Here is a 25,176-nt window from a genome sequence, read left to right as displayed (position 1 = left end):
ATTTATAAGGAAGGGAATCAATTGGCTGAATGGATGATAAGAAATGAAGGATACTCCACAAGGATTTGAGCATCAGGGTGGAGAGATTGTGATCTTAATCATTCAACTCTACCTGATGTAGAGGGAAGTGCTTTCCCTCGTCTTTGTTAATTCTTTGTTCCCCTTGTATAAGAAAAAGGTCCTAAGGCTACTGAGTAGTGTTTTCAATCCATTATTGATTCGATCAGTTGAACCGTTTGAACTGTCACCTTGTTAAAATTTTAGGTCCAATAGTTTTATTAAAATTTATAAATTGGTAAAATAATCGTCCAATTGGGGTGATTGAATTGTTGATCCACCATTCGATCCGATGAGTGAACCATAGGTTGTATACTAAATGTATATATAAATTTCTAGAGGCCATAGGCCCTTTATTTCACTAATTTTGAGAAAATACCCCTTTTTAACTTCAAATTGCAAATTTTAATAGTTTTTTACAAATAAAAAAATAATAACTGAATTAAAAACATAAATTAAATATGGAAAAATTTCTTAGGCTTAAAAAATTGACTAGTTATACCCTTATTGTTTATATATGGTGTTAAAGTATTCTTAAATCTTTTAACAATTAACTAAATCCTCCCCAGTTGTTAGTAGTAGTGTCTGATAGTATTCCATCACAATCCATTTACATGTGACACACATCAAATGTATAGTTTTTAAAAATCCAATATTACCCTTATCGTCAATTTCACCCTCCATGGCTCGAGTCCCTATACTTGTACGACAACACTTTGTTCATTCACCATTTTGAGACATAAAAGGTTACTGTTGAAGAAGCGAACGTTTTGCGGAGGTTGTGAAGGGAGGAGAAAGGAGAGGCTGTGAAGGAAGAATCCCCCAGAAGGGATGTGATTTGATTTGGCATGTAGCTGAAAGAGGGACCGCATGGGAAGAATTTTCTCAGGAATTTGCGCGTCCAGCATTTCCAGCAAGTCCTCCAAAGTTAGGAACATCAGCATTTCCAGCAAAGTTCTGACTGACAGAAATTTTCGTGTTATTAGTGGGAAAGAAGAGAAGAAGAGTATGAAGAGGAAGTCTTTGTTCTGCGACTGAATACTGATGTCTGTTTGGCATCGATGCCGTTGCTCCATAAAACGGCGATATATCAGTGTCACATAAAAAAAAACGATGTTTTAGGAAATGCTTGTTTATTTGGAACCATTTTTTTATAAAAACAGTGCTCCAAATTATACTTTGAAAATCAGGAAGGCATGGCTTGGAGCAATGTCAAATTTGATGTTTTCTGAGTTGCAGCTCGTTGCTGCCAACAGGGACATGATGTGGCACTAGATGATAAGTACCAGTGCTGAAAATATACCCTGGAGCATTGGTATCAAACAGAAAACGTTGATGTTGCTCCAGGAAACATCTTACCTGATAACAACGTTTGCAAACAAAAAAATAAGATATCATTTTCTCAGAAAAAGATGCTTCCAACCCACACATCAACAGCACCGTTTTTTGTATCTGCAGCATGATCTCAAACATATACATAATGTAATTTGTAATGAAAATATATAACGATTTTTTTTTTGTAGGATGGCGTTTATGGGGTTACTCCATTGCTTGAGTCTTTCGTGAATCTGATGGCTCCTTGATTCTGAACAGTTTGGTGTAGCCTTTAATCAGTTATGTCAAATTGTGAATGGGGGGATTATTAGGTTAGCTTTGGGCCTAAGGCTTGATAGTTTAGTTAAGATGACTAATTCATAATGGGAATCTCTTTCGTTACAACCAAGGTTTTTAAAATCGGATGGGACAAGGAACCATTATGGGCCCAGTTTCTGGGTTGAATGATCGACTGTATGATCTAAATAGATGGCCTGTTATGACATAATAAATAAATAAATAAATAATGACCAAAAACCAAGTTAATAAATCAACTGCTTGTGTCAGCAATTTGTTGATCAAATTAATGGTTTTTGGTCAAAAAAAGCAATTTTGGGGTGAAATGGGTGACCATTTCCCTGTTTTCAGGTCCGTTCATCTGGTCTGGTCCAATCTTAAAAACTATAATCACAACCAGTACCCACCCACTGACCCAATAAGGGAAAAAAAAACCCCAAAACAAAAAGATTATGATACCTAATACTCTGGGTCACGTAGCCATTTTGATCGAGTCTGCGTTCTTTGTGCACCCGTGGGTGCACTGGATGCGTGAACCCACCAATAAAAATGTTATACATCAGCAATTCAAATTAATCCTAAAGTTAACAGGATTTCATCCATTAGAAGCTCGAACCGGACATAAAAGGAATAACTTCTTTTAGGGGATTTCATTTGATCATTTCAACTCCCTTTTGTTTCCTCCTCTCCTTCGAGCCCTAATAAGGTGAAATCCATCGGCCAGCACGAAGTCCGACGGTAAGAAAAAATAAAGGTAGTCTCACTCTCACTTGCGAACTTCCTCTTCTTCCAATATTCTTCTTTCAACCTCCGTAATAAGTTTCTGCATCACAATTTCTGCAAATAAGTTTCAAAGTCAACTCGTGTTGGTTGTGATGATGGATCGACTGGATTTTTACTTGCTTCTGGTTGGTTAGATTTCGGTGGTTTTATAGGCTTAGGGGTATTTTTTCGCGGTGGTCCTATAGGTTCTACAACTAGGGCTAGTTCATCTGGTGATGGAATCATTGTTTCATCGGGCTTTACAGCCTCAGGTGGAGGATCTGCTGGCAGGTGGGTCAGCCTCAGCTAGCTTCTCTGTCGCTATTTCAACTTTGACGGCATCTACTACTATTGCCTCTGCAGAGGCAGGTGATTCAACCTCTAGTAGTGGTTTCAGTCTTAGGCACTATGGGTAGTTGGAACTTAGAGAAACATCCCATTTTCCTAGTTCTCATTTTTTGTGGTTGATTTTACAACTCTATTTAAATATGTAGTTGTAACACCAAAATTGACCATTTTCCTTGCCTTGTATATTTCCCCTCATGCAGGGCAGAGATCACATCCTTTTGTGTTTTGTCTTTTGGTTAGTTATACTAAAGAAGAAGAAGAAGAGAAGAAGATGAATTCTTACCGCCGGAATTCTTTCCACAGCTGGTGGCTCCCATGTTCACGAATGCCAGTGGGTGGTGAGTGACCAATGGGATGTTTCTCTGTGTTAGGGCTTGAAGGAGAGAAAGAAACGGGAGGGAGTTTGAATAAAATCCATTTAAGAAATCATTTTATATATATTTTTGGTCTTTTTGTGGATGGTTTAACCTGGCTTCTTCATACTTGTTAAGTTATCAAAGTTTCGAAATACACCCGTAGACTTTTGAAATGGTAATGCATAATATTTTTATTGGTAGGTTCACGCAGAAATCATTTTATATATAAATACATATTTGTATTTATATTCTTTCCAAAATTCTATATTTTCTGCATTATCTTTTGCCGAGGATCAGCAATCACATTCAGTCGTCATTCTGTCAGATTCTCAAAATATTGTTAACCATTTAAACTCTCGTTTTGTTAAGCTTTCCTTGGAATCTATGCTTTGGGTGGATCTGATTTGCTCTTTGAATTGTTTTCTAGTTCATAACTTGTTTTATTAGTAGATCTAGAAATCAGATTGTTCATGCGTTGGCTCAGGTGCTTTCTGATCTTTTTTGTGGAGTACTCCCCTAGTTTTTTTTTTTTTAACCTCTTATTGTGTAACTAAATATATCTTTATTTATCAAAAAATTTGCAACATCTAAATTTTTGAAGGATTAAGTGTTTATCTCTAACTTAGGTCAGTTTGGGAAGAGTGCAATGCAAAAGCTTTAAAAATAGGATAATTTTTTTAAAATATCCCTAAGTTTTATGAAATTGATTAGCTTTATCTCCATTGTTTAGAAATTGTCTTAAATTATCTCTATGTTTTTCTTTTTACAATTGACTAAATTCTCCTTTATTGCTAGTGGCTGTTAGTACACATGTGACACCATGTAATTGTAACATATAGAATTTTTTTAAACCCAATATTAGTCTTTTGTGGTCAAATTTGTCTTTTTTTTTTTATTTTAAAATAAAACTCAACACCCACTTTACAACAAAAACACAAAATCTAGTTTTTAGGTGGGAGATGATCGTCCCTATTCACCTCTTCAAAAGTCTTTAAACGTGGAGATGATTTCATGTGGGTTTTAGGTTGTATATGGTTTCGGTAGACATCTCTATCAATTGGAATGCCTTTGCAAATAGAAAAAATTTGCCATGAGGAGAATACTGACAAAGTGATCTTATCAAATAAGACTATAACAAGGTGTTATTTAAATGTTGTAAGTTTATTCAAATACTTTATTTTAAAAATTTAAAGAAGATTTGAGATAAAATAGTATTTTCCATCTTTCTGTCCCCAAGCTGAGAAGGCTGTGTTTGGCTTGAAAGATAATAAAAGTCTTCATTCGATTCGAAACTCAGCATATAAATCTGCAACCCTTGTATCCTTGTCCAACGCTCAAGCTAAATTGTTGATGCACACCGAGGAGGCCCTTAAACCCTTATCTAATGGCTAATTATGACACTCGTCGAGCCACCGACGCCCTTTAAACCCTTTTCCAAGAGGAAAAAAGATTCTTCTGGTAAGGATTCCGGCGATAAGCGCCACAAGACACACGACAAATCGCCGGAAAAACCAACCTCTGATGCCAAGAAAAGCCCTTTCACGCGACTTTTCTCGGAGGAAGACGAGATCCATATCCTGACTGACTTCCATGACATCACCAAAGCGGTTAAAACCTCCGAGACTACGGCAGCCTCCGCTGCGAAGCTCTTCGATCGCATTAAGAACTCCCTCAGTAATGAAGTCAGCCAGATTCAACTGCTCGCTAAGCTCCGTAAGTTGCGATAGAAGTACAGTAAGCAAGTGGAGAACAAATCGTTCATGAAGACTTCTCACGACCGGGACCTTTTCGAGCTCTGTCACAAGATCTGGGACGAGGAACTGGCGAAGGAGAAGACGCATTCGGACGGTTCTGTCGAGAAGGAGCCACCAAATGTTGTTACTCTTTGGGCAAGGTCTAAAACCCTAAACAGAAAGAAGGAAAAACCGATATCCGGAAATCAAGAGGAGAATCAAAAGCCCCGAAACCATACCTGGCCGACTGAAAATGGAGAAACAGGGATGGATGATGAGTCGACTGAAAATGGAGAAACCTCCGCGGACGATGGGCCAATTGAAAATGGAGACACGGACGTGAATGATGAGTCCACCAAAAATGGAGAAAACAACTCGGCGGACGATAGACCGGCTGAAAACGGGGAAGCCACTTCTTCTGTAAATATGCAGACGGTCGTCAGGCCAGCTGAAAATGGAGAAACCGTTTCTTCTGTAAATTTGGAGAAACTCACGTATTTGATGCCCCGGAAGGGCAATCACGAAAGAGGGGTTTCGGTATTTGGACGAGCCACTTCTGAGGCATTTCAACGAAGAATGGCGGTTGCAACAGATTGCTGAAACTGAGGTTCTTGCTAAGCGGTTTAAGTTGATTCATGTTCACATCAGGCTGATTTTGATGGCCATTCTCTCTTCTCCGCCTGAGGCATAAGCCAGTGGAGTTGGGCAGGTTTTTTGGTACAATATATCTGTATATGCTTTAAAAAGATACTCTTCTTTTAGTTCTGCAGACATGTTCAATTAGTTGTTACAATTTTTTTAGGTTTTCTTTCTTGCATAGAGTGAGTAAACTGGATTCAAGCAAGTGATTTTTTAATGGCAATTATGGGTTTAATTTCTTCATATGATTCTGCACATTTTCCATTATTCTGAGACTCGTATCTGAATAAACTTCAACACATTTTGAGACCTAATTTTTACATTCTATTTATGGTTTTTAGTGCTTCATTTAAATACAACTCTCATTGCTAATATTTGGTCATGGTAATTTCTAAAGCCAATGAAATAGATATTCTTTAAAATAACACCCAAACAAGATTGAAACAAGAACATGGAGTTCTTTGGTTCTGAAGTTTAAGCTGGGGAAGGGTTTGATTCTGAGTGTTACATCATTGGTTTACTGGATACAGAGAGATTGTAATTGTAATAGTAGAATATTCAAGTAATATGAACAACAATGACTGTCATACATCTACCAATTACTTATCCGGTTAATATTTTATTTTACACATTATGAGTTATTGTAAGTTTAAGTGGTCAGCCCTCTGTTAGGCTGCCTCTGGGTTCAAATGCATGGATTTATTTCAGGTTTTTAGATAGCTGAGAACCAACCATTGTCATTTAAAGAAAAAAATGTCATTAATCAAAGTACATGAAGTGTCTCAAAAAGTACTCCAAGTTGGAAAATTGCTCAACAAAGTACATGAAGCTTCATATTCTTTGTACTTGAGCTATTATAAATTGTTTTCTACGGTGCACAAGGCATACATGTATGCATGCATATTTATTTCTTGATAGCAGTGTTTTAAAAAACTACCAGGCTAAGCTGTTTTTGCCTTCGGGTTGGGGGTCATCGAGCTGTTTTTGCCTTCGAGTTGTAAGTCACCGGTTTGATCAGTTAGGTCGAACAGTTCAGACCATGCCATGTCAGTGTGTATATATATACATATTTTATCAATGAATAATGTATAATTATATTTTAGATATGATATATGTATTATTTTATATTTAATTTATTTTTGTAATTCAGTTTTTAACATTTTATTTATAAAAATATTAAAAACTGTGATTTGAGGCTAAAAAAGGAGTTTCTTTTTTTTTTTTTGTAAAATAGCGGGGCAAGGCTCTACTGTACCTTGGGGCGAATAGATCTCGAAAAGTTATGGTCTCTCGAAATTTGCATACATGATTAGTGCAACCCGTGACCCTATCACTGGGTTGAGTGAATCAACAGTCCAACTGTTTGGTTCAGACGGTTTTTGCCATTTATCCGGATTTTACTTGAACTGGACCTGAAATCTTGACTTGTTTAAACGGTTTGACCAACTGGGTTAACGGTGGATTAAAAACATTGTTTGGTAGCATAGTTGTGGCCTCGAGAAATAAAAGCATTTGCTATGAACTGCAGATTTTCAACTTGATACAGTGAAAGAACAGGTTGCCAGAAATAACGAGCCTCTACAAAGATGAAAGATGTAGGAGTCATTATAAAGTGTATCAGTGAAACTAGGATAGTGCAGTTTGTGGCTTGTTTAAGAAAGAGGATTGTTTCGGTAACCAATTTCTGATGATGTAATCTCTTTCAAATGTGAAAACCATCAAACATTTTGCTTTTTGAATTGCTCGGTGAAAGCAAGGTTTGGCTGAACACCATGGCTGTTCAGCAAGTTGTACGCCAGTATTTAAATATATGTGGCTCGCACCTTTTATAGTGGGCCTATGAATTTATCATTGGTTCCACGGCCTGATGAACAGCCATCGTGAAAACCATCAAGCTGGAAGGAGCTCGCCACTTAGCCGGCTAGGTCCAGATTGTTACAACAATGAGGAGCTAGCCACAGGCCTTTTGTGGTCTGTGGAGTGTGTAAAATGCCCTACAATATTAAGGACCATCTCGAATCTGGCAACCACCAATTCCATGACCATAGATTAGACTCTTCTGTGGATACAATGAGGTCATATTCCTAGAATCAAGAGAGTTCTCCATCCTTGCATCCTACTGGAATGGGTCCCTACACTATAAATACATTCAATTCTATAAACCAAAAGAGGCTCAATATCAAATCCATTGTTAGTTCTGCACTTCTCAGCTACGTTGGTGGCTAAACTCTGACAAATCTGTTGATTTGAACTTTGGCAAGTAGACCTTATTTCATGAGATCTGAAAATATTATTTTTCAGGATTTGGTTTCCATGTTCCATTACTCTGGGAAGTGAGTGTATTTTGAGCACAAAGAAATTGGGCAATGTCTCACTGATTTTTCATTATACACGGTGCAATCATGCCTCCAGATCACCACCTAATTCTCAAATCCGGAAACAATGTAGCTTGTTGGGCAGACATAAAATTTAAGCTAAAACGTAGACCAGTTTTTCTTAAATATGGAAAATTAATTATTTGCTATTTTATGATTTTTTTATTAATTTGGACACCGTAAAATGGTTTCGGCAATTACTTATAAACTTTAGCAGTTGATTTTCTGAATAGGGTTTTATTTTTATAGGCAAAATTTTCCAAGTTCAATTAAACATAGAAAACATTTTCTTTTCCTTGGTTTTATGTTTACATCCAATAAAACAGCCCAAACGATGAAATTGCCTTCAGGAATCAGGAGTCCTCTGCACCGCTTTGTTTGAAAGTTTGCCTTCCAGAGGAAAGTTCGATATGTATGATAATTAGCATTAATAATCATCAAGATGGGCATTTGGTCTAGTGGTATGATTCTCGCTTAGGGTGCCAGAGGTCCCGAGTTCAATTTTGGGAATGCCCCCGGCAGGTCGATGGCGTTTTCTATTCTTTTTGTTTTTTTAATTTATTACACAACCAAAACCTAGAAAATAGGGGCCTTGAGGGAGGGCTACCACTGTTCTCGTTTCCCCATAAACAATTAAGAAAAAAGTATTCCATTCACAAGTTACCAAAAAGAAACCTAGCTTTGATAGTTAGTTTACCCATCCAAAAAAAAACTTTGGCAGAAAATATTTGGCTCCAACCTGCTTTATAGCTATACAACCAAACACATTTTAATGTTTACTTTAAGATTTAGGATTGGCATTTAGGATACAGAGTTTATATAAATTTCTTTACCTTTTTCTTTTTTTTCCTACTTTTTTCTTCAAACCAAACATACCTAAGAATAAAAGAGGAAAAATAAAATTCTAAATCTGTCCAACCAAATAATTAGAGATTCCGTGAGACTGACTCATGATGCACCGGATTCGGGGAGTTGGAACATTTTATGTTGGCAAGTGCTCCAGATTCGTCTAAAACCTCCCCTTCATTGTCAATGAATAAGGTGAAATGAAATTTTAGAAATCCCTTAAACCTACCCTGAAAAGGGCCTTCAAGCCTCCCATCAAGTTTGACCAACCCTTAAGAGAATTACAAACCCCATATGTTACTCTGTAAACTAGCGGAGTTACCCGTGCTGAGCACGGCTTGAATATTTGTATATTTTTATTTTTTTGTTGAAAGAAATATAAAACTTTTATCAGCGAATGCAAGTAAGGTCAAACTGTGGCGACAACCAAAGAGAAAAGGGGGAGAGAGTGGCTCTATGCATGGTTTTGATGGCGCAATATTTTAAATCAGGGAAGAACTTGGGTCGTCGTGTTTTGCTCATGATGATGTGTTTGGCGGCACCAATCCGGCTTCCAAGTTCAATTGTTGGGAGTTGGAGATGATAGATCGACGGGTGGACTTACCGATCCTTAGATTGAGACGAATCTCTAAGAGAACGCTCTTTAGACCCTCTTCACATTCGTTGAATATTGAGTTTGGCAGGGTCATATAGGAATCGATGACAACGACCTCGTCGGTCTTGAGTTCCTCCCAAGCGTTCTAGAGGTGGAAGCAAAAGCAATCAGGCGCTTCGATCCATCTGATCCCTGAAGCGTCGACGGCGTTATTGTCCAAGATTCCAAAAAAAGAAATCTTGTTCTTGTCGTAGACGACCGGAGAGCCATCTCGAATCATCTCCTGGAGCTTGAACACCACCTGCTGATCGAGTATCACCACAAACCTGTCGGTGATTGCGAAGTCGTGCATCATGATGGGCTCAGTAACAGGAATCTCAATGTCAGATGACTTCTGGCCATCTAGGGAGAAGCTGTAGTACTTAAGGTATGGCTTCTGAACGAAATCGTTTGCCCGAGACTGGGTCGAGCTTGGGGTGAGCAATCATGGCAGACTGGAGCTGACCCTGGAGGTCATAACGGCCGACTGTCTCAAGGTCACCGGAGGGAGTGATACGAACTTGGTAAGGGAGATCGTCTTCGAACATGGCAAGAAGACGACGATTAAACTTGGGTGTGATCGACAATCCCAAAAAGTACTCTAGCATAGAAGAGGAGCCGAGCAATACCAGAGTGGCTGTGAAGCTCACCAATGGCCTTCGAAAAGATGGGGCGACCAAGGGCTTGTTCCTGAATGAAACGTTGTGTCTCAGTGAAGCGGCAAACGTAGCTAGCTGAGCCTTCGTGGGTGCTAACAGCGTAAACCATGCCATCACCATCGAAGAAATGGTGACCGACGACGGGCTCGAACAGGGGATTGGCGTCGTTACGAACGTAGACGCCTTGAATGCAATCAGAGAACAAGACAAGTGGACCACGACTCCTTTTGGACAGATCCAAGGTTTCAGTTTCTTCATAGGGAGGACCCATCCTGTTATTTTTTCACGAAAAAAACAATTTTACGTGCGGATGGCTTTTGTTATATTCATACTAATTCTTACTATAATCTACTCGATGGATATAGTGCCTGTTTAATTGTTATATTCATACTAATTCTTCCTATCAACTTGGTAGATTTTTCTTAATTTCAACTTCTCCCATTAATTATTAGTACGAATAAATATATTTTATTTCATTTTTAACGATATAAACAAATGAATTTTTGGGTGAAAAAAGATTAAAGGTATTTTATTTTTATTAAGGGTTTTTACTGTTCAGTCCACCCTTAAATCTTAGTTCCACGTTACAGCTGGAATGAATCCTAACCGTGAATAAAAAAATAAGAGGGGCTGTGATTTCAGAAAGTGGAGTGTATTCTATTTATCCCTTATTATTAAAGATTGAAAGGTATTTCAGTGATCAAACAACAATACTAACAATTGTTAGATTTCTAAGAAGAAGCTTATAAGTACTTTATACCCAAAGTTTAGGAGAAGTTTAAGACCCAAGGTTTAAAATATCGATATGCTTGATACATATTTTTATTGTTTTTTTTTTAATTTTTTTCACAACTTATTCAGGGGGCCGGTTTAGGTCTCCTCTACCCCCCTAAATCGATTAGACCTCCGATACACCCACTGTAGGGGCATATTGGAGGGGTCTCGGAATAATACGTATCGGCCGATACGTGTCGAACCTTGTTAAGACCTTTTTCTGAGGTTTAAGGGATTTACCCTAAAATATATGAAAAAAGTAACTTTCCATATCATATCGGATGAGATGGTCCAATCAACTTTCAACTTTCTGTTTACGTGGATATGGGTTATGGCAAGTAACCAATTTCAAAAACAACAATTAAAATCACATTTGAAAAAAGAAATTCATTTTAAGAAAAACGTTAACTTACGAAAAAGCACTGACCATCATTCTCCTTGATATCTTCAGCTCACCATCCCTGTTGAATCATCGTTGACAACAATGGTTTCTCTTCGGTGTCACCTCGTCACCCTTGTGCTACTTCAAGTGATCCTCATCCTCTTTCTCTCTCACCCAGTCAAATCCGATGGTAAGCAATTAAGCATTGTCTCTCTTCCTTTCTTTTCTTAATTTTGCTCTTGCAGATCTTTTACCTTGATGGGTTTGTCTTTCATTCTTTCATATGTTCATCATTCTTTCATTCTTGCGTGATTTGGGTCTTCATTTCAAGTTCCAAGCATATTGGATCTCTTTATCTTCAGTGGTTGCATTGCAAGTCTGAGTTTGCTGATTAATGGGATTTTTCTGATAGAATAACATTCGTTTGATTGGGAGGAAGATCCTGATGCCTGGTTCTCCTAAAACGTCATTAGGTGACGATCTGAATGCATTGTACCTGAAAAAGGAACTAGATAGGGGAGAAATACATCCATATTATTTGCAAGAGAACTTCTCCAGTGTCTCAAGGATCTAAGGCTTGGCATTACCTTATTTGCAGGAGAAATACATCCATATTATTTGCAAGGATCTAAGGCTTGACATCACCTTATTAGTTGTCTCAACTACGATGGTTTTGTCACGAAATAGAACTCTAACAAATTGTTTAATGAGTCCTAAATCTGATTCCCTCGATCTATAGTTAACGGATATGTTAAAGACTCTTTTAAATTTTAATTAACATATAAAAAACTAATTACCGGTTACTTAAATAAACCCAATAACTACTATATACGTGGCAGAGTTACAGGTTTTAGACATAATATGGTTTTCCAAATCATAGTCGGACCCTGGTAAACAAACTCCACTCTTTTTAATGGAAAAGCAGACAACCCGTCGATCACCGACAAGACAAGCAGGGGAACCATATACACGGAGAGTCTGTTATGGGAAAAAGTTTGAGAGATGACGGTTGAGCCTCGGGTCAAAATTTTTGGGCGCAAAGTAAAGGTGCTAGTTCGCAATTGATGACAATTCACCAGCCGCATTGGTATGTAGAGTGGGGTATTTGACATTTTGAATGTTAATAGGTCTACAGTGCCTATCCGTACTTTTCCGAAAAAAATTTCAAATTTCAAACTTTTCTGAATTACTAAAGAGGGCGAAAAACAGCAAACCCTAATCTTATGATCCAGATACAAGAAAAAGGAAACCTAACCCGACAGTCTCACGTACCAATCAATCCGTTATTGAAGAAAACCCAGATCAAAGAAAAGCGAATACAGCAACCCTAGTATGTCAATTACGAAGACACAGATTACACATCAAAGAGTTATCTTCATCAACCCAAGTTTGGGAAGAATAAAAAAAAAAACAAGAAAATAAATCCACCATGGACTGAGGAGTTTTAAACTACCAACAACCACTAAATCATTTCCATATCTCCCATTTCCCTAGTTGAGAAACCCTAATATTTCAATTCTTTTCAAGAAGAAAAGTGTCGTTTATTTCTTCCCTCGGCTCTTAGGGGCTAATTTTTCACTTGGCGAGCATTTGCTGTTGGGCCTGATTCTCCTGCTGCTGTTGGTAGTTGAGTGGCCTCCTGAAAAGCATGATGTGTGGCTCGGGGCGATGGATGGCGTAGTGCACCCACCCTCGGCTTTGCTGAACCCCAATCGCTCTCCATTCGTTCTGAAAACATATAAAATCATCATTAATTCCTTACATTTTTGGCCCTTCAAAGCATTTCTTCTTGAAATCAAACAGAACCAGAAAAAGCCCTAATGAAATTTGAATCGACGTTCGTTCACTTCCACTTACTTCAGAGAGAAGACGATTCTTTGGGAGCAGTTTGGCCACTTCAGGAGGAAGAACGACGTGCCTGCAAAGATTCAGAAGACAAGATTCTCAAGAGGGCTTCTTCCGATGTGTAGCCATAACTCAAGCAGAAAGAGAGAAAAGAAGGGATTTCCGATTTCGATACCTGTATTCATAAGTATCATCGAAGTATTTCTCAGAATACTGGATCTGACCCATTTCTATTTCCTTGGCTTGATTGTCTTACGGAAAAGAAAACCAGAAGAAAGAGAAAAACAATTGTTCGATTTTAGACTATACAATCTACAAAAAAAAAAAAAAAAAGGAAATGAATAAAAAGAACAGAAAACGAAATGCGTTTATCCCTGAAGATTGAATCGAGTAGATTATAGATTGATCAATCGAATGATCGATTCTTCAGAGATAAAGAAAGGAACAGAGAGGATAAGAACAAGAACGAAAACAGTGGTTACCTGATGAAGGGGCGACCGAGAAAGAGAAGCACTCAGTCGCGCTGTCGTTGTCGTCGAGTTATTGCGTATTCGGTGGAGGCTTGAAAGAGTGTGATTTATTTATTTTCCCTTTTTATTTTTTCCAATCCAACAAATGATGAAAATGCTAATCCACGTGTCAATCTTTGGATCAATCTCATCAAAATCATTGAAACCTTTTCCGATCCGTTTTGATTTTCAAAATTTAAATTTCCCTCATTTTGATTTTTGACTACGACCATGATTGCCGGATGATGATCTTGTTCAAATCAACGGTTAATGTTTATGCTTAATTTCTCTCTCATGTGGTTTGCAAAACAATATCAAGGTAGAACAACTTGACCCGTCTGGACTTCAGGTTTTATCATAATTAATTATTTATAGGGTAAATTACATAAACCCGCCCTATAATTAATTATTTACCCCTCGAACTTTTGTTCTAGAAAAAAAACCCTAAATTTTTGGATTTCAGTGCATTGGCCCTAGTTAACATTTCATCAGTTAATTTGGTGAAATATTAAGCTTAAACATTTTCACAACACTATTATCCTTATTTTAGAGCATTTTGTCTTTTTAAATTGAGCTGTGTTTGTTTGCGGTACAAATACTGGATGAATTTTACACTTTGGTCCAATTTTATAGCCGTTTTATGAAACCTAAGGCTGCATTTGAAAAAGATGCAAATAAGTGTGAAGGTAAATATGTAGAGTGTAAAATAGTTCATATAAATTGTAAAACTGAGTTAATTTTTCACTAACAAATTTATCTTTTTACCAAACAGACTTTTAGTGTAATGGATGCAAACATGATTTTCAATAAAACATATGTTTTTTTTTTTTTTTTATCAAAAGCCAACTTGAATGCAAATTTATTTATTTTTTATTGATGTACTTTATTATCAATGTAAATATGCATTGATCTGTCATTTGTCAATGCATAAATTTAATGTTGTCAAACATAGGCAAAAGTAACCAAAGTGCAAATTGACCCTGAACCAGAATTTACACTCCATTTGCATCGTTTCCAAGCGCAACCTAAATTACCATAGAAAATTGATGTAAAACTCCTTGCAGGTCAAGCTTTACATCGTAATCTAGGGAAAATTCACTCTCATAAGAATGATGAAAATATTTACATCGATAAGCACCACATTTTTAAACCAATGAGCAAGGTTTTCGAACCGCCATTGACCTAGACGGTTGGACCGTTCAACTCAGAAACTGTCTAGGCAACCAATTCTGTTTTACCCCAAACCTGGTTTTGGCAAAAAATCGTTGAAAAAGTAAACAACCCATTGACCCAGGCAGTCAAACCGTCGACCCATTCAATGGTTTTGACTACTTTTTTTATTTTTAATTATTTTTAATTTATTTGTCAAAATGGGTCATTGATTTGAACCAGATAGTCAAACCGTCGACCCAAAAACCGATGGTCTGAACGGTTCCAGTTCCATGTCATTTTTTAAAACATTGTCAATGAGTGAAAAACTCCTCCAATCTAGTATTTACACTGCATTTAAATGCAGCCTTTTTCTAAAATCCTAATGCTGTGCTTGGGAAGAGTGTAATACAAGTATGCCTGGCACAAATACAAATGAAGACTGTATGTATTTGTATTTGCATTTGCATTCTTTCCAAACAGAAAAAATATAACTATATACAGTATAAATACATATAAAATAATACAAAATACAACATTTACACCCACATATTTGTATCAGTACTCTTTCCAAGCTGAGCCTACCTCACATATCTCTCTCAACTATCTTCAATCAAAGTTGATATTAACAGTGCTTTGAAAATGATTTATTCATCAACGTCATGATAACTATTTGTAATTTAGAATGTTTATTATTTTCATCATTTTGATATTTTTGACTCATGAAAAGAGTACAAATACAAATATATACTCAATTCCTTTTGAACTGAGTCTTTACTTATCGCGAAGCCAAAAGTTTGGAAGGAATGTTCATAATTGCAAAACAAAGTTTGGGAGGCTAAGTATTACTACACCCTAAGCAAGGATGGCTATTTGTAATTTACCTAAAACTATATACAATTAACCCGCGCCTTGGGGAAAAAAGGGTCAATTACAGGGTTGGGCCCATCACCCATTCGCACCCATGGGCCGACAATGGATGGGCCTCTAGTGGTGCACATGGGTTGTCTTATTTGCATCGAGCTAGCCTCCCTTCTGACAAGCCATGCCTAAAGGAAGATTGGTCTGGGCTTGCTGTAAATTTATGCAAAAAATATTTTTTATAAATTTTTATTGATTGTTGAAATAATTTTTGAAATTTTTTTGCAGTATTCCTTGGATGCAATGTTTAATTTTTGTTTGATTCTGCTAAAAATTTTTCATTTTATTAGTTTGTCTGCAATTTTTTTCTATATTATATATATAAATGAGCATATTTTTTTGAATTTTTTGCCTTTTTAGTTGATATATATATATATAAACTTTTAAAATTTTGTCACTTTATGTATTTTGTAATTGAATTTTTTTGAACAAATTTGTCATTTTCTTGTTTTCTACAATTTATTACTTTTTCTATATAATTTTTCTATTTTATGTACATTTGCAATTTATGTTTTTATCCAATATTTATATTTTTTTTGAGTTTTTTGTCTTTTTTCGTTTCCATTTTTTTTATAATTTCTGTTTTTTACATGTTTCTATTTTCTATAATCTATAAAATTTCCTGTATTTTTCGTTATTTATTTGCAATTTCTGTGTTTTTCTATAATTATTGGTGATTTTTCTATAAATTTTATTTTTTATTTTGTTTTTCAATTTCTATAATTTCTGTAATTTAAAAATACTTTTTTTTTATTTTTTTTGCAATTTATAGAATTTTTGTATTTTTGTAATTTTTGTCTTTTATGTATTTTATATTTGAAAATAGTTTTTGAACTTTTTTCTTTTTTTCATTTTTTTAGTTAAAATATTAAAATATATATGTATATATTTTATATTTTTCTATGAAGGATAAAATGGTTATATATTAACACCTGTTAGTCTTTTTAATGTCAAGTTATTGACATGGTGAATTTTAGACATTGTGAAAAGTTATGGTGAGTTTAAGAGAAATGCTGAAAAGTCATGGTGAGTTTTAGACAATCTCCCTTAACTTTATCTATATGTATCCATTTCAATTTAACTATTACATATAAATATATATAATTTGCATTAAATTGTAATTATTAGTAAAGATTAATTATATTGAAATTGAGATATTCAATGATATATTATTGTGCTAAATAATCTACTTCAATTTAAAATTATAATCCATCTATATTCCATTTGAAAATAATAAAAAATAATTAATCATAATAAAAATAATTTAGTATATTATTGAAATAAAAAATAATTATTCATTTTTTTACTGATAACAATATTTTTTATTAATATAATACATTAATTTAATTAATAAAAGGAATAAAATAAATAAAAAATGAATATCAACTTAAAATTAATATAAAACTAATACAAAATTATATAACAATTATTAGTTTTATAATTAAATTTTATTAATTGAAAACCAACTCAAGTTCCACTAAAAGATAAACATTTATATAGTAATTAAATTTCATATGGAATTTAAATTTAATGAGAAATTAATATACTTAAATAAATTCAAATTTTACTAAATTAAAAAATTAATATTTCAAAATCAATTTATATTCCATTTAAAAATAAGGAAAATTATAAAAACTTACTTGAGTTTTCTATGAATTCTATGAAACTCCCAATGTTTTTGACCCTAACAAAAACCTCTCCTATTGGTTTGAAAAAAAGGTGCAAATACCTTCCTTTGGTCAGCATTCTAAATAAAAACTGTTGATGTAATGCATTAATTTTATTTCACTTTATCCCTTTTACATTTGTTTAAGAAGAGTAATGAGAATTATTCTTTGAAAGTTGTCTATCAAAATAAATTAGTAAAGGGTAAAGTTGAAACTTTAAATTATGTATGATAATGTATTAACAATGATATAGGTATTTTGGTAACTTCAATGCATTTGTTACGAGGAGCCAAGGGAAAGGAGGTATTTGCACTTTTTTCCCCTCAAATGCATTGAAGTTATCTAGAGAATTTAACATTTGCACTTTGCACTTTACCCTTTACTAAACATTAAAAATTTAATGAAAAAAGTGCAAATGCATTGGTAACTTCAATGCATTTAACATTAATGTTTAATAAAACCAATAAAATTTAATGAAAAAAATATTAAAAAAATAAAATTTAACATTAAAATACAAAAAAAAAAAACAAATTTATCTAGAGAATAGTAAATTGGTCACTCACACTAAAGCGCAACTTAGATTGTGATTGGATAAACTAGACTTAACCCCAAAAAATAATACTTGAATTGAACTTAGATAGACACCATTTAATTGGAAATATTGTAGAGCTCCATGTTCAATTTTGCTGATAAGCATGTGCATTGCATGGGTCCTGACTAGTATGCAGAGTATAAATGTAATAATATACAATACAATACAAGATTTTGCACTCCACCTATTTGTATTTGTACCCCTTTCAAACTGAGCCTAGGCTATCTTTGTATTTGTTTATGATACGAACGCAAATATGTATTCTATATAAATACCTTCTCTTCCGTTCATAAATGCAAAATGGTTCATAGTTGTAAACCCATTTTGTTATCTTATTGTTTGTTTCAAATTGATGTAAAAGGCTGTACGGTGGTTTCTCTCTTGTTGGATTGATGGAATAAAGGAATCATGTATCTGTTTGTGGTGTAAAAATACCACATGGAGTTCAACACTAATCATTTTAAAATTTGTGAACCATTGTAGTTTGAAAACTGTGATTATCAATGTAAATATTACATTGATTTTATCAATATTATATTTACATTCATTATCAATATAAAACTATGCGGTGAATAGAATTTTAAATTGATTTACTATGTAAAATTACATTCTATCGAAGCTAACAAATACGAATGGAGAATGGAGTTTTACACCAATACTTATTTACATTGCAAATAAACGCCCATAAATACGTACCAACAAATGCAGCTTTAACATCGACATTCAAATAACATAAGTTTTGTATCCATCGAATGGATATAGTAATGCCCTCTCGAGTCTTGTCACAATATAAAAATGTCAAAAAAAATAAAAAAATTAAAACATTTTTCTTCTCTTAATCGTTACACTTTTGTATATCAAACAAATGCTTACAAGTCTGAATCAGTTTGGTGTTTATCCAATTTTTTTGATTGCACGTAGGTCTGCAAGTCCGGCCAGGTTAGGTTGGGTTGAGGCCAACCTAATCTAATCCTAAGTTTTAAACCCCAACCCTAACCCTAACTCAAACCGACCAACCCAATCCTAACCTAACTAAATTCCTTCAATCCTAACTCAATCCAACCCAACCTTCTTCCCATCCCTTAAAATCTCATAGAATTTTTCGATTTTAGATCTAACTCAATTTTCACTACATACATTAATCCTATGTTTCATTAGTATTTTTTTTTGTTCTTTTTGTACAAAATTCAGAAAAAAAACAAGGGTTAGAAATGACTATAGTTTATTATGAATTATGACATACGATAGATCTTTCTTGGGCGACAAACAACATAGTGGAGATGAAGAATAAAATTTTCAAAAAAAACATAAAATAATGTTATTAAGGTTTTAGTCTTTCTGATTAGGATTAAGTGAAGTGATCATCTTAAAAGAAATACATGATACTATATGGTGGGAGTTATAAAAATATCATGCATCTAAACAAATCAATGTATGTTATATATTACATGCAACATATATTTATATAGGAAATGTATTATAAAGTTGGGTTCGAATTGGATTGAATTGGCTAAAGGATTAATCCTAACCCAACCCAAAGTAAAGTCGGATTCATGAATTTCAACCGTAACCTAACTCTAACCCGAACATCAACCCGACCTGACTTTTTTTCGGGTTGGGTTCGGACCAACCCGCCCCGAGTTGCAGCTTAATTGCACGAAAGTGCCCATTTCCCTTCTCCTTCCTCCGAGTCTTCGACACGTGCCCATTTAAATCCCCGAAATAAAGAAAAAAAAGTAAAAAAAAAATCCATAATTTTTGTGGTTTTCCTGGATGATCAAATAAACCATTTAATTTTCGCTCCTCCCATGGAGCTCGCGTTCCGCTCCTTTCAACAATTAACAGTCAACTGCGTTTGTAATTTCGATAATAATAATTTATTTTCTTGTAAAATATCTTCTTGCATTTTTTGTCATCTCTGTTCATCATCGTTCTCTACGTATTAATCAATCAATTAAACTCGAGAAAACGAACTCTGCACAGACACAGAGATCAAAATATGGCGTTACTTCTCTTCACTTCAACGCCCACTTTGGCACCAGCAGCAGCAGTAGCAGTAGCATCTGTAAACCCAAGCCCCCATAACTCTCTATTGCCCAAATTCGCTGCTTCTCATTCTCCCACTAATAGCATTAATCGTTTTCCATTCAAAGCTGTTAAAATAGTTTTAGCAACCAACTTCAGCAGTAATAGAGGAAGAGCAAGAAGAAGTCCTTGTCCTCCACTCTGTGTTGCTGCTCCGCTAACATCTCCAGTCACAGAAGGCGAAGAGGAGGAGGTGGTGGATTGGGAGGAGCAGGAAGAGAGCATGTCCTCCAAGTTCTCATGGAGGGACAACTGGTACCCTGTCTCTCTCATCGAAGACCTCGACCCTCGATTACCAACTCCGTTCCAACTCCTCGGCCGAGAGATCGTTCTCTGGAAAGACAGAGCCACCGGCGAGTGGATTGCCTTCGACGACAAATGCCCTCACCGACTCGCTCCCCTCTCTGTACCATTTTTCATTTCTCTTCAGCTTTATACTTTGTAGTTTGAATTTCAGGGTTTTCGATGATGGTAATTGAGGGCAGTTGTGTTTTCGAGTAGGAAGGACGGATCGATGAAGATGGTAATTTGCAGTGTTCATACCACGGATGGTCTTTTGATCGCTGTGGATCTTGTACTCGGATCCCTCAGGCTTTACCAGAGGGTCCTGAGGCGCGTGCTGTTCTGTCTCCCAGAGCGTGTTCTACCAGACTCCCCACCCTTGTTTCTCAGGGTCTGCTCTTTGTTTGGCCGGACGAGAATGGATGGGAGAGAGCTGCTGCTACCAAGCCCCCAATGTAAATTCATTGATTCTCTGATCTAGTTTTTTATTTGTTCATTGGATTCGTAAGCAACATACGATTTAATTAATGTTTTCATAAGTTAATTATATATTGATATAATTATTATTATTATTTTTTTCTTTCTGAATGATTATGTGATAATTATAGTTGTTAACTTGTTACGAAATGTGGTTAGGCTGCCTGATGACTTTGATGATCCTTCATTTTCAACTGTGACGATACAAAGAGACCTGTTCTATGGCTATGATACCCTTATGGAGAATGTCTCTGATCCTTCCCACATTGATTTTGCTCATCACAAGGTGAATACTTGGTTTAATTTATATTTTCTATACTTTTTTTGGTTAATGATCATTATAGTTGTATGGTTTGGATGACAGTTTAGTAAATATATATAGCTTGATTGATGCTAGACTCAAATTTGTTTGTGCTTTTCAACTGACTGAATTGTTGGTTTGCGTGGCATTGTTATATTATAATATGGTTATTGTCAACAACTCTTAATTCTATAAAGGGTTCAATTTCCTTAATTCTTATATACCTTCTCCATATATGTAAACAAACTTGTTATTGATTAAAAAGTCATAAGTTTGATTTTTTTTTTGCTAGGTTCTTTTGTGCATATATACAAAAACACAATTATGTTTACGGTTCATCTATATCTATATATATTGTGGTTCTTTTGTAAACTATAACCATTGTTAAATCTTATGCACTAGGCCATTATCATGGTTTTAACTAATTTATACTTTGCTCTGGGAAATGCATAGGGAGTATTTTGCTGCAGGTATATGTCAGCAATTTAATATTTTCTTATGAGGATCTAATCTTATCGTGTTGGAAAAAATACCAAATTGTTGTCCCCCCCTGCCCTCTTCCCTCTTTCTACTGGGAGAAAGGAATGGAGTAGCTTTCATTAATGAATATGCTTGGCAAGACCTGTTTTTCAGGTTTTCTTATTAACTGGAATTACTCAACAGGTTACAGGGAGGAGGGACAGAGCCAAGCCTTTGACATTTAAGTTGGAGTCTAGTGGTGTTTGGGGCTTTGGTGGATCAAACGATGGGAACCCTCGGATCACTGCTAAATTTGTTGCACCTTGTTATGCTATGAACAAGTGAGTTATCACTATCACTTGATTTGGCATGTTTAAATATAAGGTATTGAACTCTCTTTTTCTCCCATGGAAAACAATTATAGTGTTATATATAAGGTATGAAAACAACAGATTAGTTGCAAGTAAGAGGGGATAAATCTAATTAGAGTTTAGGAAGAGGATACCAACTGGTTGAAAACAGGTAAAGAGAAAGTCATTGGGTCTGGGATAATAGAAGGCATGACTAGGTTCAAGAGGATAGATCTAGAAGAGGAAGTTTCTTGATGATTTAAGAGGAATATGTTAAGTGTGGTTCAGTTAAGACAGATATAGGTCCAAGATAGTAAGAAAGCAAAGAAAGGGTTGTTAAGCATTTTTAGAAAGTCTGTCCCTTCTCCTGCAGAAATGAACTGAAAAGTAGGTTGCTATGGTTCCCAGATCTATGAGATAACTAGCAAAGAAAATGTATCAGGCAATTGGATAAGGGATTGCTGTCCAATATGCATCAGACCTATGACAACATATCATACCAGAATATTTAGAAGTAAAAAGTTTCATAATCTCAAACTAATGATTAGGGAGTGGTAGTGGGTTGGATTCAAGGGTTCAACATCCAATTAACCCCATTTCTGCAAGTCTCTAATCTCTATTGCACTTTTGATGTATCCTCATCTCTGGCATGTATCACTAAGATTTGTGTTCAAGCCAACTGATGCATCTGAACTTTCTAATGCTCCAAGTAACAAAAACTTGAAGTTTAGGAAACAAATCAAGACTATACACCAAATATGATTAGCTGATAAAAGGAAAGAAACTTGTGGATAGGTCCAATCTAGAGAGTTTGTTAAGTTCCATATATGCTAATTTTCATGTATTCTTGATGATGAGTCCAGCCATCATCTATTAACTTATGGACAAACCCATCCATTGACATTTTAAATGCTTTGGCATCTACATTTTCAAAGGAGCATGTACTAGTTGGTTTTAATAGCTTGTGAGGTTCTATAGTGGTTTCTCATGTTCTTGGGAATTCTTTATATGTGACTATATGATACATATCATGTGATATTGTAAAACATGTGATGGATTTCACCCTGGATCACTGTACAAATTATGACGATACAGTTCTTTTGCAAAAATTTATATCTTTATACTTTTATTAATTGAAGTTGAAATTTAGAATTTGTCTATATAATTTTTTCCTCAGGATAGAGATAGACACAAAACTCCCAATATTTGGTGATCAGAAATGGAAAATATGGATATGCTCATTCAATATACCGATGGCACCTGGGAAGACTCGTTCAATTGTTTGTAGTGCCCGAAACTTCTTCCAGTTCACAATGCCAGGGCCAGCCTGGTGGCAGGTAAGGGTTGGATCCTGTTACTCTAATTTGTGTCATCATATTTATCTAGCTTCCATTTTGCATGGATTATGAATGGGGGTGATCATTTCTGCCCTGGCGTGGTGCAGCCCACAAATTTCCAGGCTTTGGGCCCAGGTTTTGTGTCCAGGCCTGTCCTGGGCCTAAAAATTTAGGTCCAGTCCATAATTTGTATCTATATTATACGTTATTATATATTCATATACACATTTATGTGCATTGCATAAGTATTATGATATGATACATAACATATAATATAATATCTTATAATTTATTAAGTATAATATATTATAATTATATATTATGTGTAATATAAAACATTATATATAATGTTTAGAAATTTTTTAAGGTTATTAGTTGGAAGCCCATCCCAAGCTATGCCCCTTAATATAACTGCTAACCCAGCTCAACCCGACCTATTGAGAAGGAATTTTACTTTGGAAATGTTATTCAAGGCCACTGCATTCTCTGTGCTTGCTGTAGAAACATTGAGTTTCTAACATTAAAGGTCGTGCAACATTAGTTCATTCTTGGAGGGCTGTCCCGATGGTTTTGATAAGGTAGGCATAAAGGGATCATGCATTGCTTCTTCTGTTCCTATTAGCATATACCATTTTCCATTTTTGTCAGCCATCTGCTCCCCCATTCCTACCACTAGAACAGTTTCTGCTTGTAACTTGTCTTATAAAGCTAGCTGAAAAATCAAGTACATTGCAGGTGGTCCCTAGATGGTATGAGCACTGGACATCAAACAAGGTATATGATGGTGATATGATCGTACTTCAGGGACAAGAGAAGATTTTTCTCTCAAAATCCATAGAGGATTCTTTGGATGTTAATAAGCAATATGGAAAACTTACATTCACACCCACACAAGCAGATCGTTTTGTTTTGGCATTTCGGAATTGGTTGAGGAAGCATGGCAATAGTGAACCTGAGTGGTTTGGCCCCAGCAACCAACAACCCTTACCATCCACCATCTTATCCAAACGTCAGGTGCAGGAACTTTACATAAATTTGTTTAGACAAATTTTGTTTGTTTTTTTTAATGGAACTTCTGATATTTTAAGGTCTTGCAGATGTTGGATAGGTTTGAGCAACACACTCTTAAGTGCTCATCATGTAAAGGTGCATATGCTGCACTCCAGATATTACAGAAACTGCTGATTGGTGTCTCTGTCATTTTCTGTGCTACAGCAGGAATCCCTTCAGAGATGCAGTTACGTATTGTTTTAGGCGGGCTTGCAATTCTGAATGCTGGTTTAGCTTATGCTCTGTTTGAGCTCCAGAAAAATTTCGTATTTGTTGATTATGTTCATGCAGACATTGATTAACTTCTGAAACATCCAACAAAAGATTATAAAAAACAAGGAAAAGAAGACCTCAGAAGGCATCAACACCCGCTGTACTCAATACTTGAATACTTGACATGTATTTGTAGTTTTCCTTCAGGCCAGAACTAGGGATTGTATACAGGAAATTGGGTAGAGCTTTATTGATTTGCTTGTATTTGGATGGGTTTATTATTATTATTTTTAGGGGTAACAAAAGAATAAAGAGAACAGGATTAGGCTTATGTTTTGTTTTATTTTTTGTTTCAATGATTCTTTTACAATGGAATAGTATTTTTTAAGAGCAATACTGAGGAGGCAAAGCATCATCTCTCTATTTTGGATAAGATTATCCATGCAGAATTTTTATTTATTTTTAGATTTAAAAGAATGATTTGTTTCAGTGACAAATACCTCCCCATACTTTCATTTGCCACAAAGAGCCCTTGAACTTTTATGTTTCTACGAAAACCCCTGATTGTTAAGTCATGGAAGGCGCTAAATTACCAAAATGCCCTCTTTGCAATTCAAGAGGTGTGAAATGAAATTTTTAAAATGACAAAAAAAAAAAAAAAGGTAAAGCCATTTTCCTTTTTGTCTATTCCTTTCTCAATTTCTGATTTTCTCTTAAACACTAGCCTAAACAAATCTACTGTCAGAAAACCATTTGATGAGAA

The 25,176-nt window shown here is 35.3% G+C and overlaps 2 protein-coding genes, 2 long non-coding RNA genes and 1 pseudogene across 7 annotated transcripts; 2 read left to right on the top strand and 3 right to left on the bottom strand.

The window, feature by feature from the left end:
- The first annotated feature begins 2,284 nt into the window (after nt 1-2,284).
- LOC148847190 (uncharacterized) lies at nt 2,285-5,749 on the top strand. The gene is made up of 2 exons (XR_016100962.1): nt 2,285-2,422; nt 2,979-5,749. It is a non-coding gene; the product is annotated as an uncharacterized LOC148847190 (long non-coding RNA).
- Nucleotides 4,471-5,574, bottom strand: LOC148847191 (uncharacterized). The gene is made up of 2 exons (XR_016100961.1): nt 5,107-5,574; nt 4,471-4,985 (listed from the first exon to the last, which is right to left on the bottom strand). It is a non-coding gene; the product is annotated as an uncharacterized LOC148847191 (long non-coding RNA).
- A 3,299-nt stretch (nt 5,750-9,048) lies between the features above and the next one.
- LOC148847189 (9-cis-epoxycarotenoid dioxygenase NCED1, chloroplastic-like) lies at nt 9,049-10,291 on the bottom strand (annotated as a pseudogene).
- Nucleotides 10,292-12,493: 2,202 nt separating this feature from the next.
- LOC148847188 (cyclin-dependent kinases regulatory subunit 1) lies at nt 12,494-13,631 on the bottom strand. Of its 3 annotated transcripts, none has more exons than XM_088950741.1 (4): nt 13,504-13,631; nt 13,197-13,272; nt 13,034-13,094; nt 12,494-12,904 (listed from the first exon to the last, which is right to left on the bottom strand). In XM_088950741.1, exons 2-4 carry the CDS (start codon nt 13,247-13,249, stop codon nt 12,752-12,754), a joined length of 267 nt encoding a protein of 88 aa, XP_088806867.1. In that variant the 5' UTR covers nt 13,250-13,272; nt 13,504-13,631; the 3' UTR covers nt 12,494-12,751. The 3 variants fall into 3 exon arrangements, with proteins under 3 accessions (XP_088806867.1, XP_088806868.1, XP_088806869.1); XM_088950742.1 differs by having other exon boundaries at nt 13,197-13,333; nt 13,504-13,585; XM_088950743.1 differs by lacking the exon at nt 13,504-13,631 and having other exon boundaries at nt 13,197-13,376.
- Nucleotides 13,632-19,619: 5,988 nt separating this feature from the next.
- LOC148847187 (pheophorbide a oxygenase, chloroplastic-like) lies at nt 19,620-24,807 on the top strand. Of its 2 annotated transcripts, XM_088950740.1 has the most exons (8): nt 19,671-19,924; nt 20,013-20,350; nt 20,446-20,681; nt 20,863-20,989; nt 21,668-21,804; nt 22,991-23,150; nt 23,886-24,164; nt 24,248-24,807. In XM_088950740.1, the coding sequence occupies exons 2-8, from the start codon at nt 20,168-20,170 to the stop codon at nt 24,500-24,502; spliced, it is 1,377 nt and encodes a 458-aa protein (XP_088806866.1). In that variant the 5' UTR covers nt 19,671-19,924; nt 20,013-20,167; the 3' UTR covers nt 24,503-24,807. The 2 variants fall into 2 exon arrangements, with proteins under 2 accessions (XP_088806865.1, XP_088806866.1); XM_088950739.1 differs by having other exon boundaries at nt 19,620-20,350.
- The last annotated feature ends 369 nt before the right edge of the window (nt 24,808-25,176 follow it).

The sequence above is a fragment of the Nelumbo lutea genome, chromosome 6 (genome assembly GCF_056320005.1).
Source record: "Nelumbo lutea isolate HS-2025 chromosome 6, American lotus-T2T, whole genome shotgun sequence".
NCBI classification, from domain to species: domain Eukaryota; kingdom Viridiplantae; phylum Streptophyta; class Magnoliopsida; order Proteales; family Nelumbonaceae; genus Nelumbo; species Nelumbo lutea.
The sequence above is the reverse complement of the archived record's forward strand: the minus strand, read 5'-3'. Positions and strand labels throughout refer to the sequence as shown.

Coding starts and splice junctions, on each gene's coding strand:
- LOC148847188 (XM_088950741.1), bottom strand. CDS start 13,249: ATGGGTCAGATCCAGTATTCTGAGAAATACTTCGATGATACTTATGAA. Junction 13,095..13,196: donor GATGATACTTATGAATACAG/GTATCGAAATCG, acceptor GAATCTTTGCAG/GCACGTCGTTCTTCCTCCTG. Junction 12,905..13,033: donor AGAATCGTCTTCTCTCTGAA/GTAAGTGGAAGT, acceptor ATATGTTTTCAG/AACGAATGGAGAGCGATTGG.
- LOC148847187 (XM_088950739.1), top strand. CDS start 19,859: ATGGCGTTACTTCTCTTCACTTCAACGCCCACTTTGGCACCAGCAGCA. Junction 21,805..22,990: donor CCTTGTTATGCTATGAACAA/GTGAGTTATCAC, acceptor TTTTTTCCTCAG/GATAGAGATAGACACAAAAC. Junction 24,165..24,247: donor CCATCTTATCCAAACGTCAG/GTGCAGGAACTT, acceptor AAGGTCTTGCAG/ATGTTGGATAGGTTTGAGCA.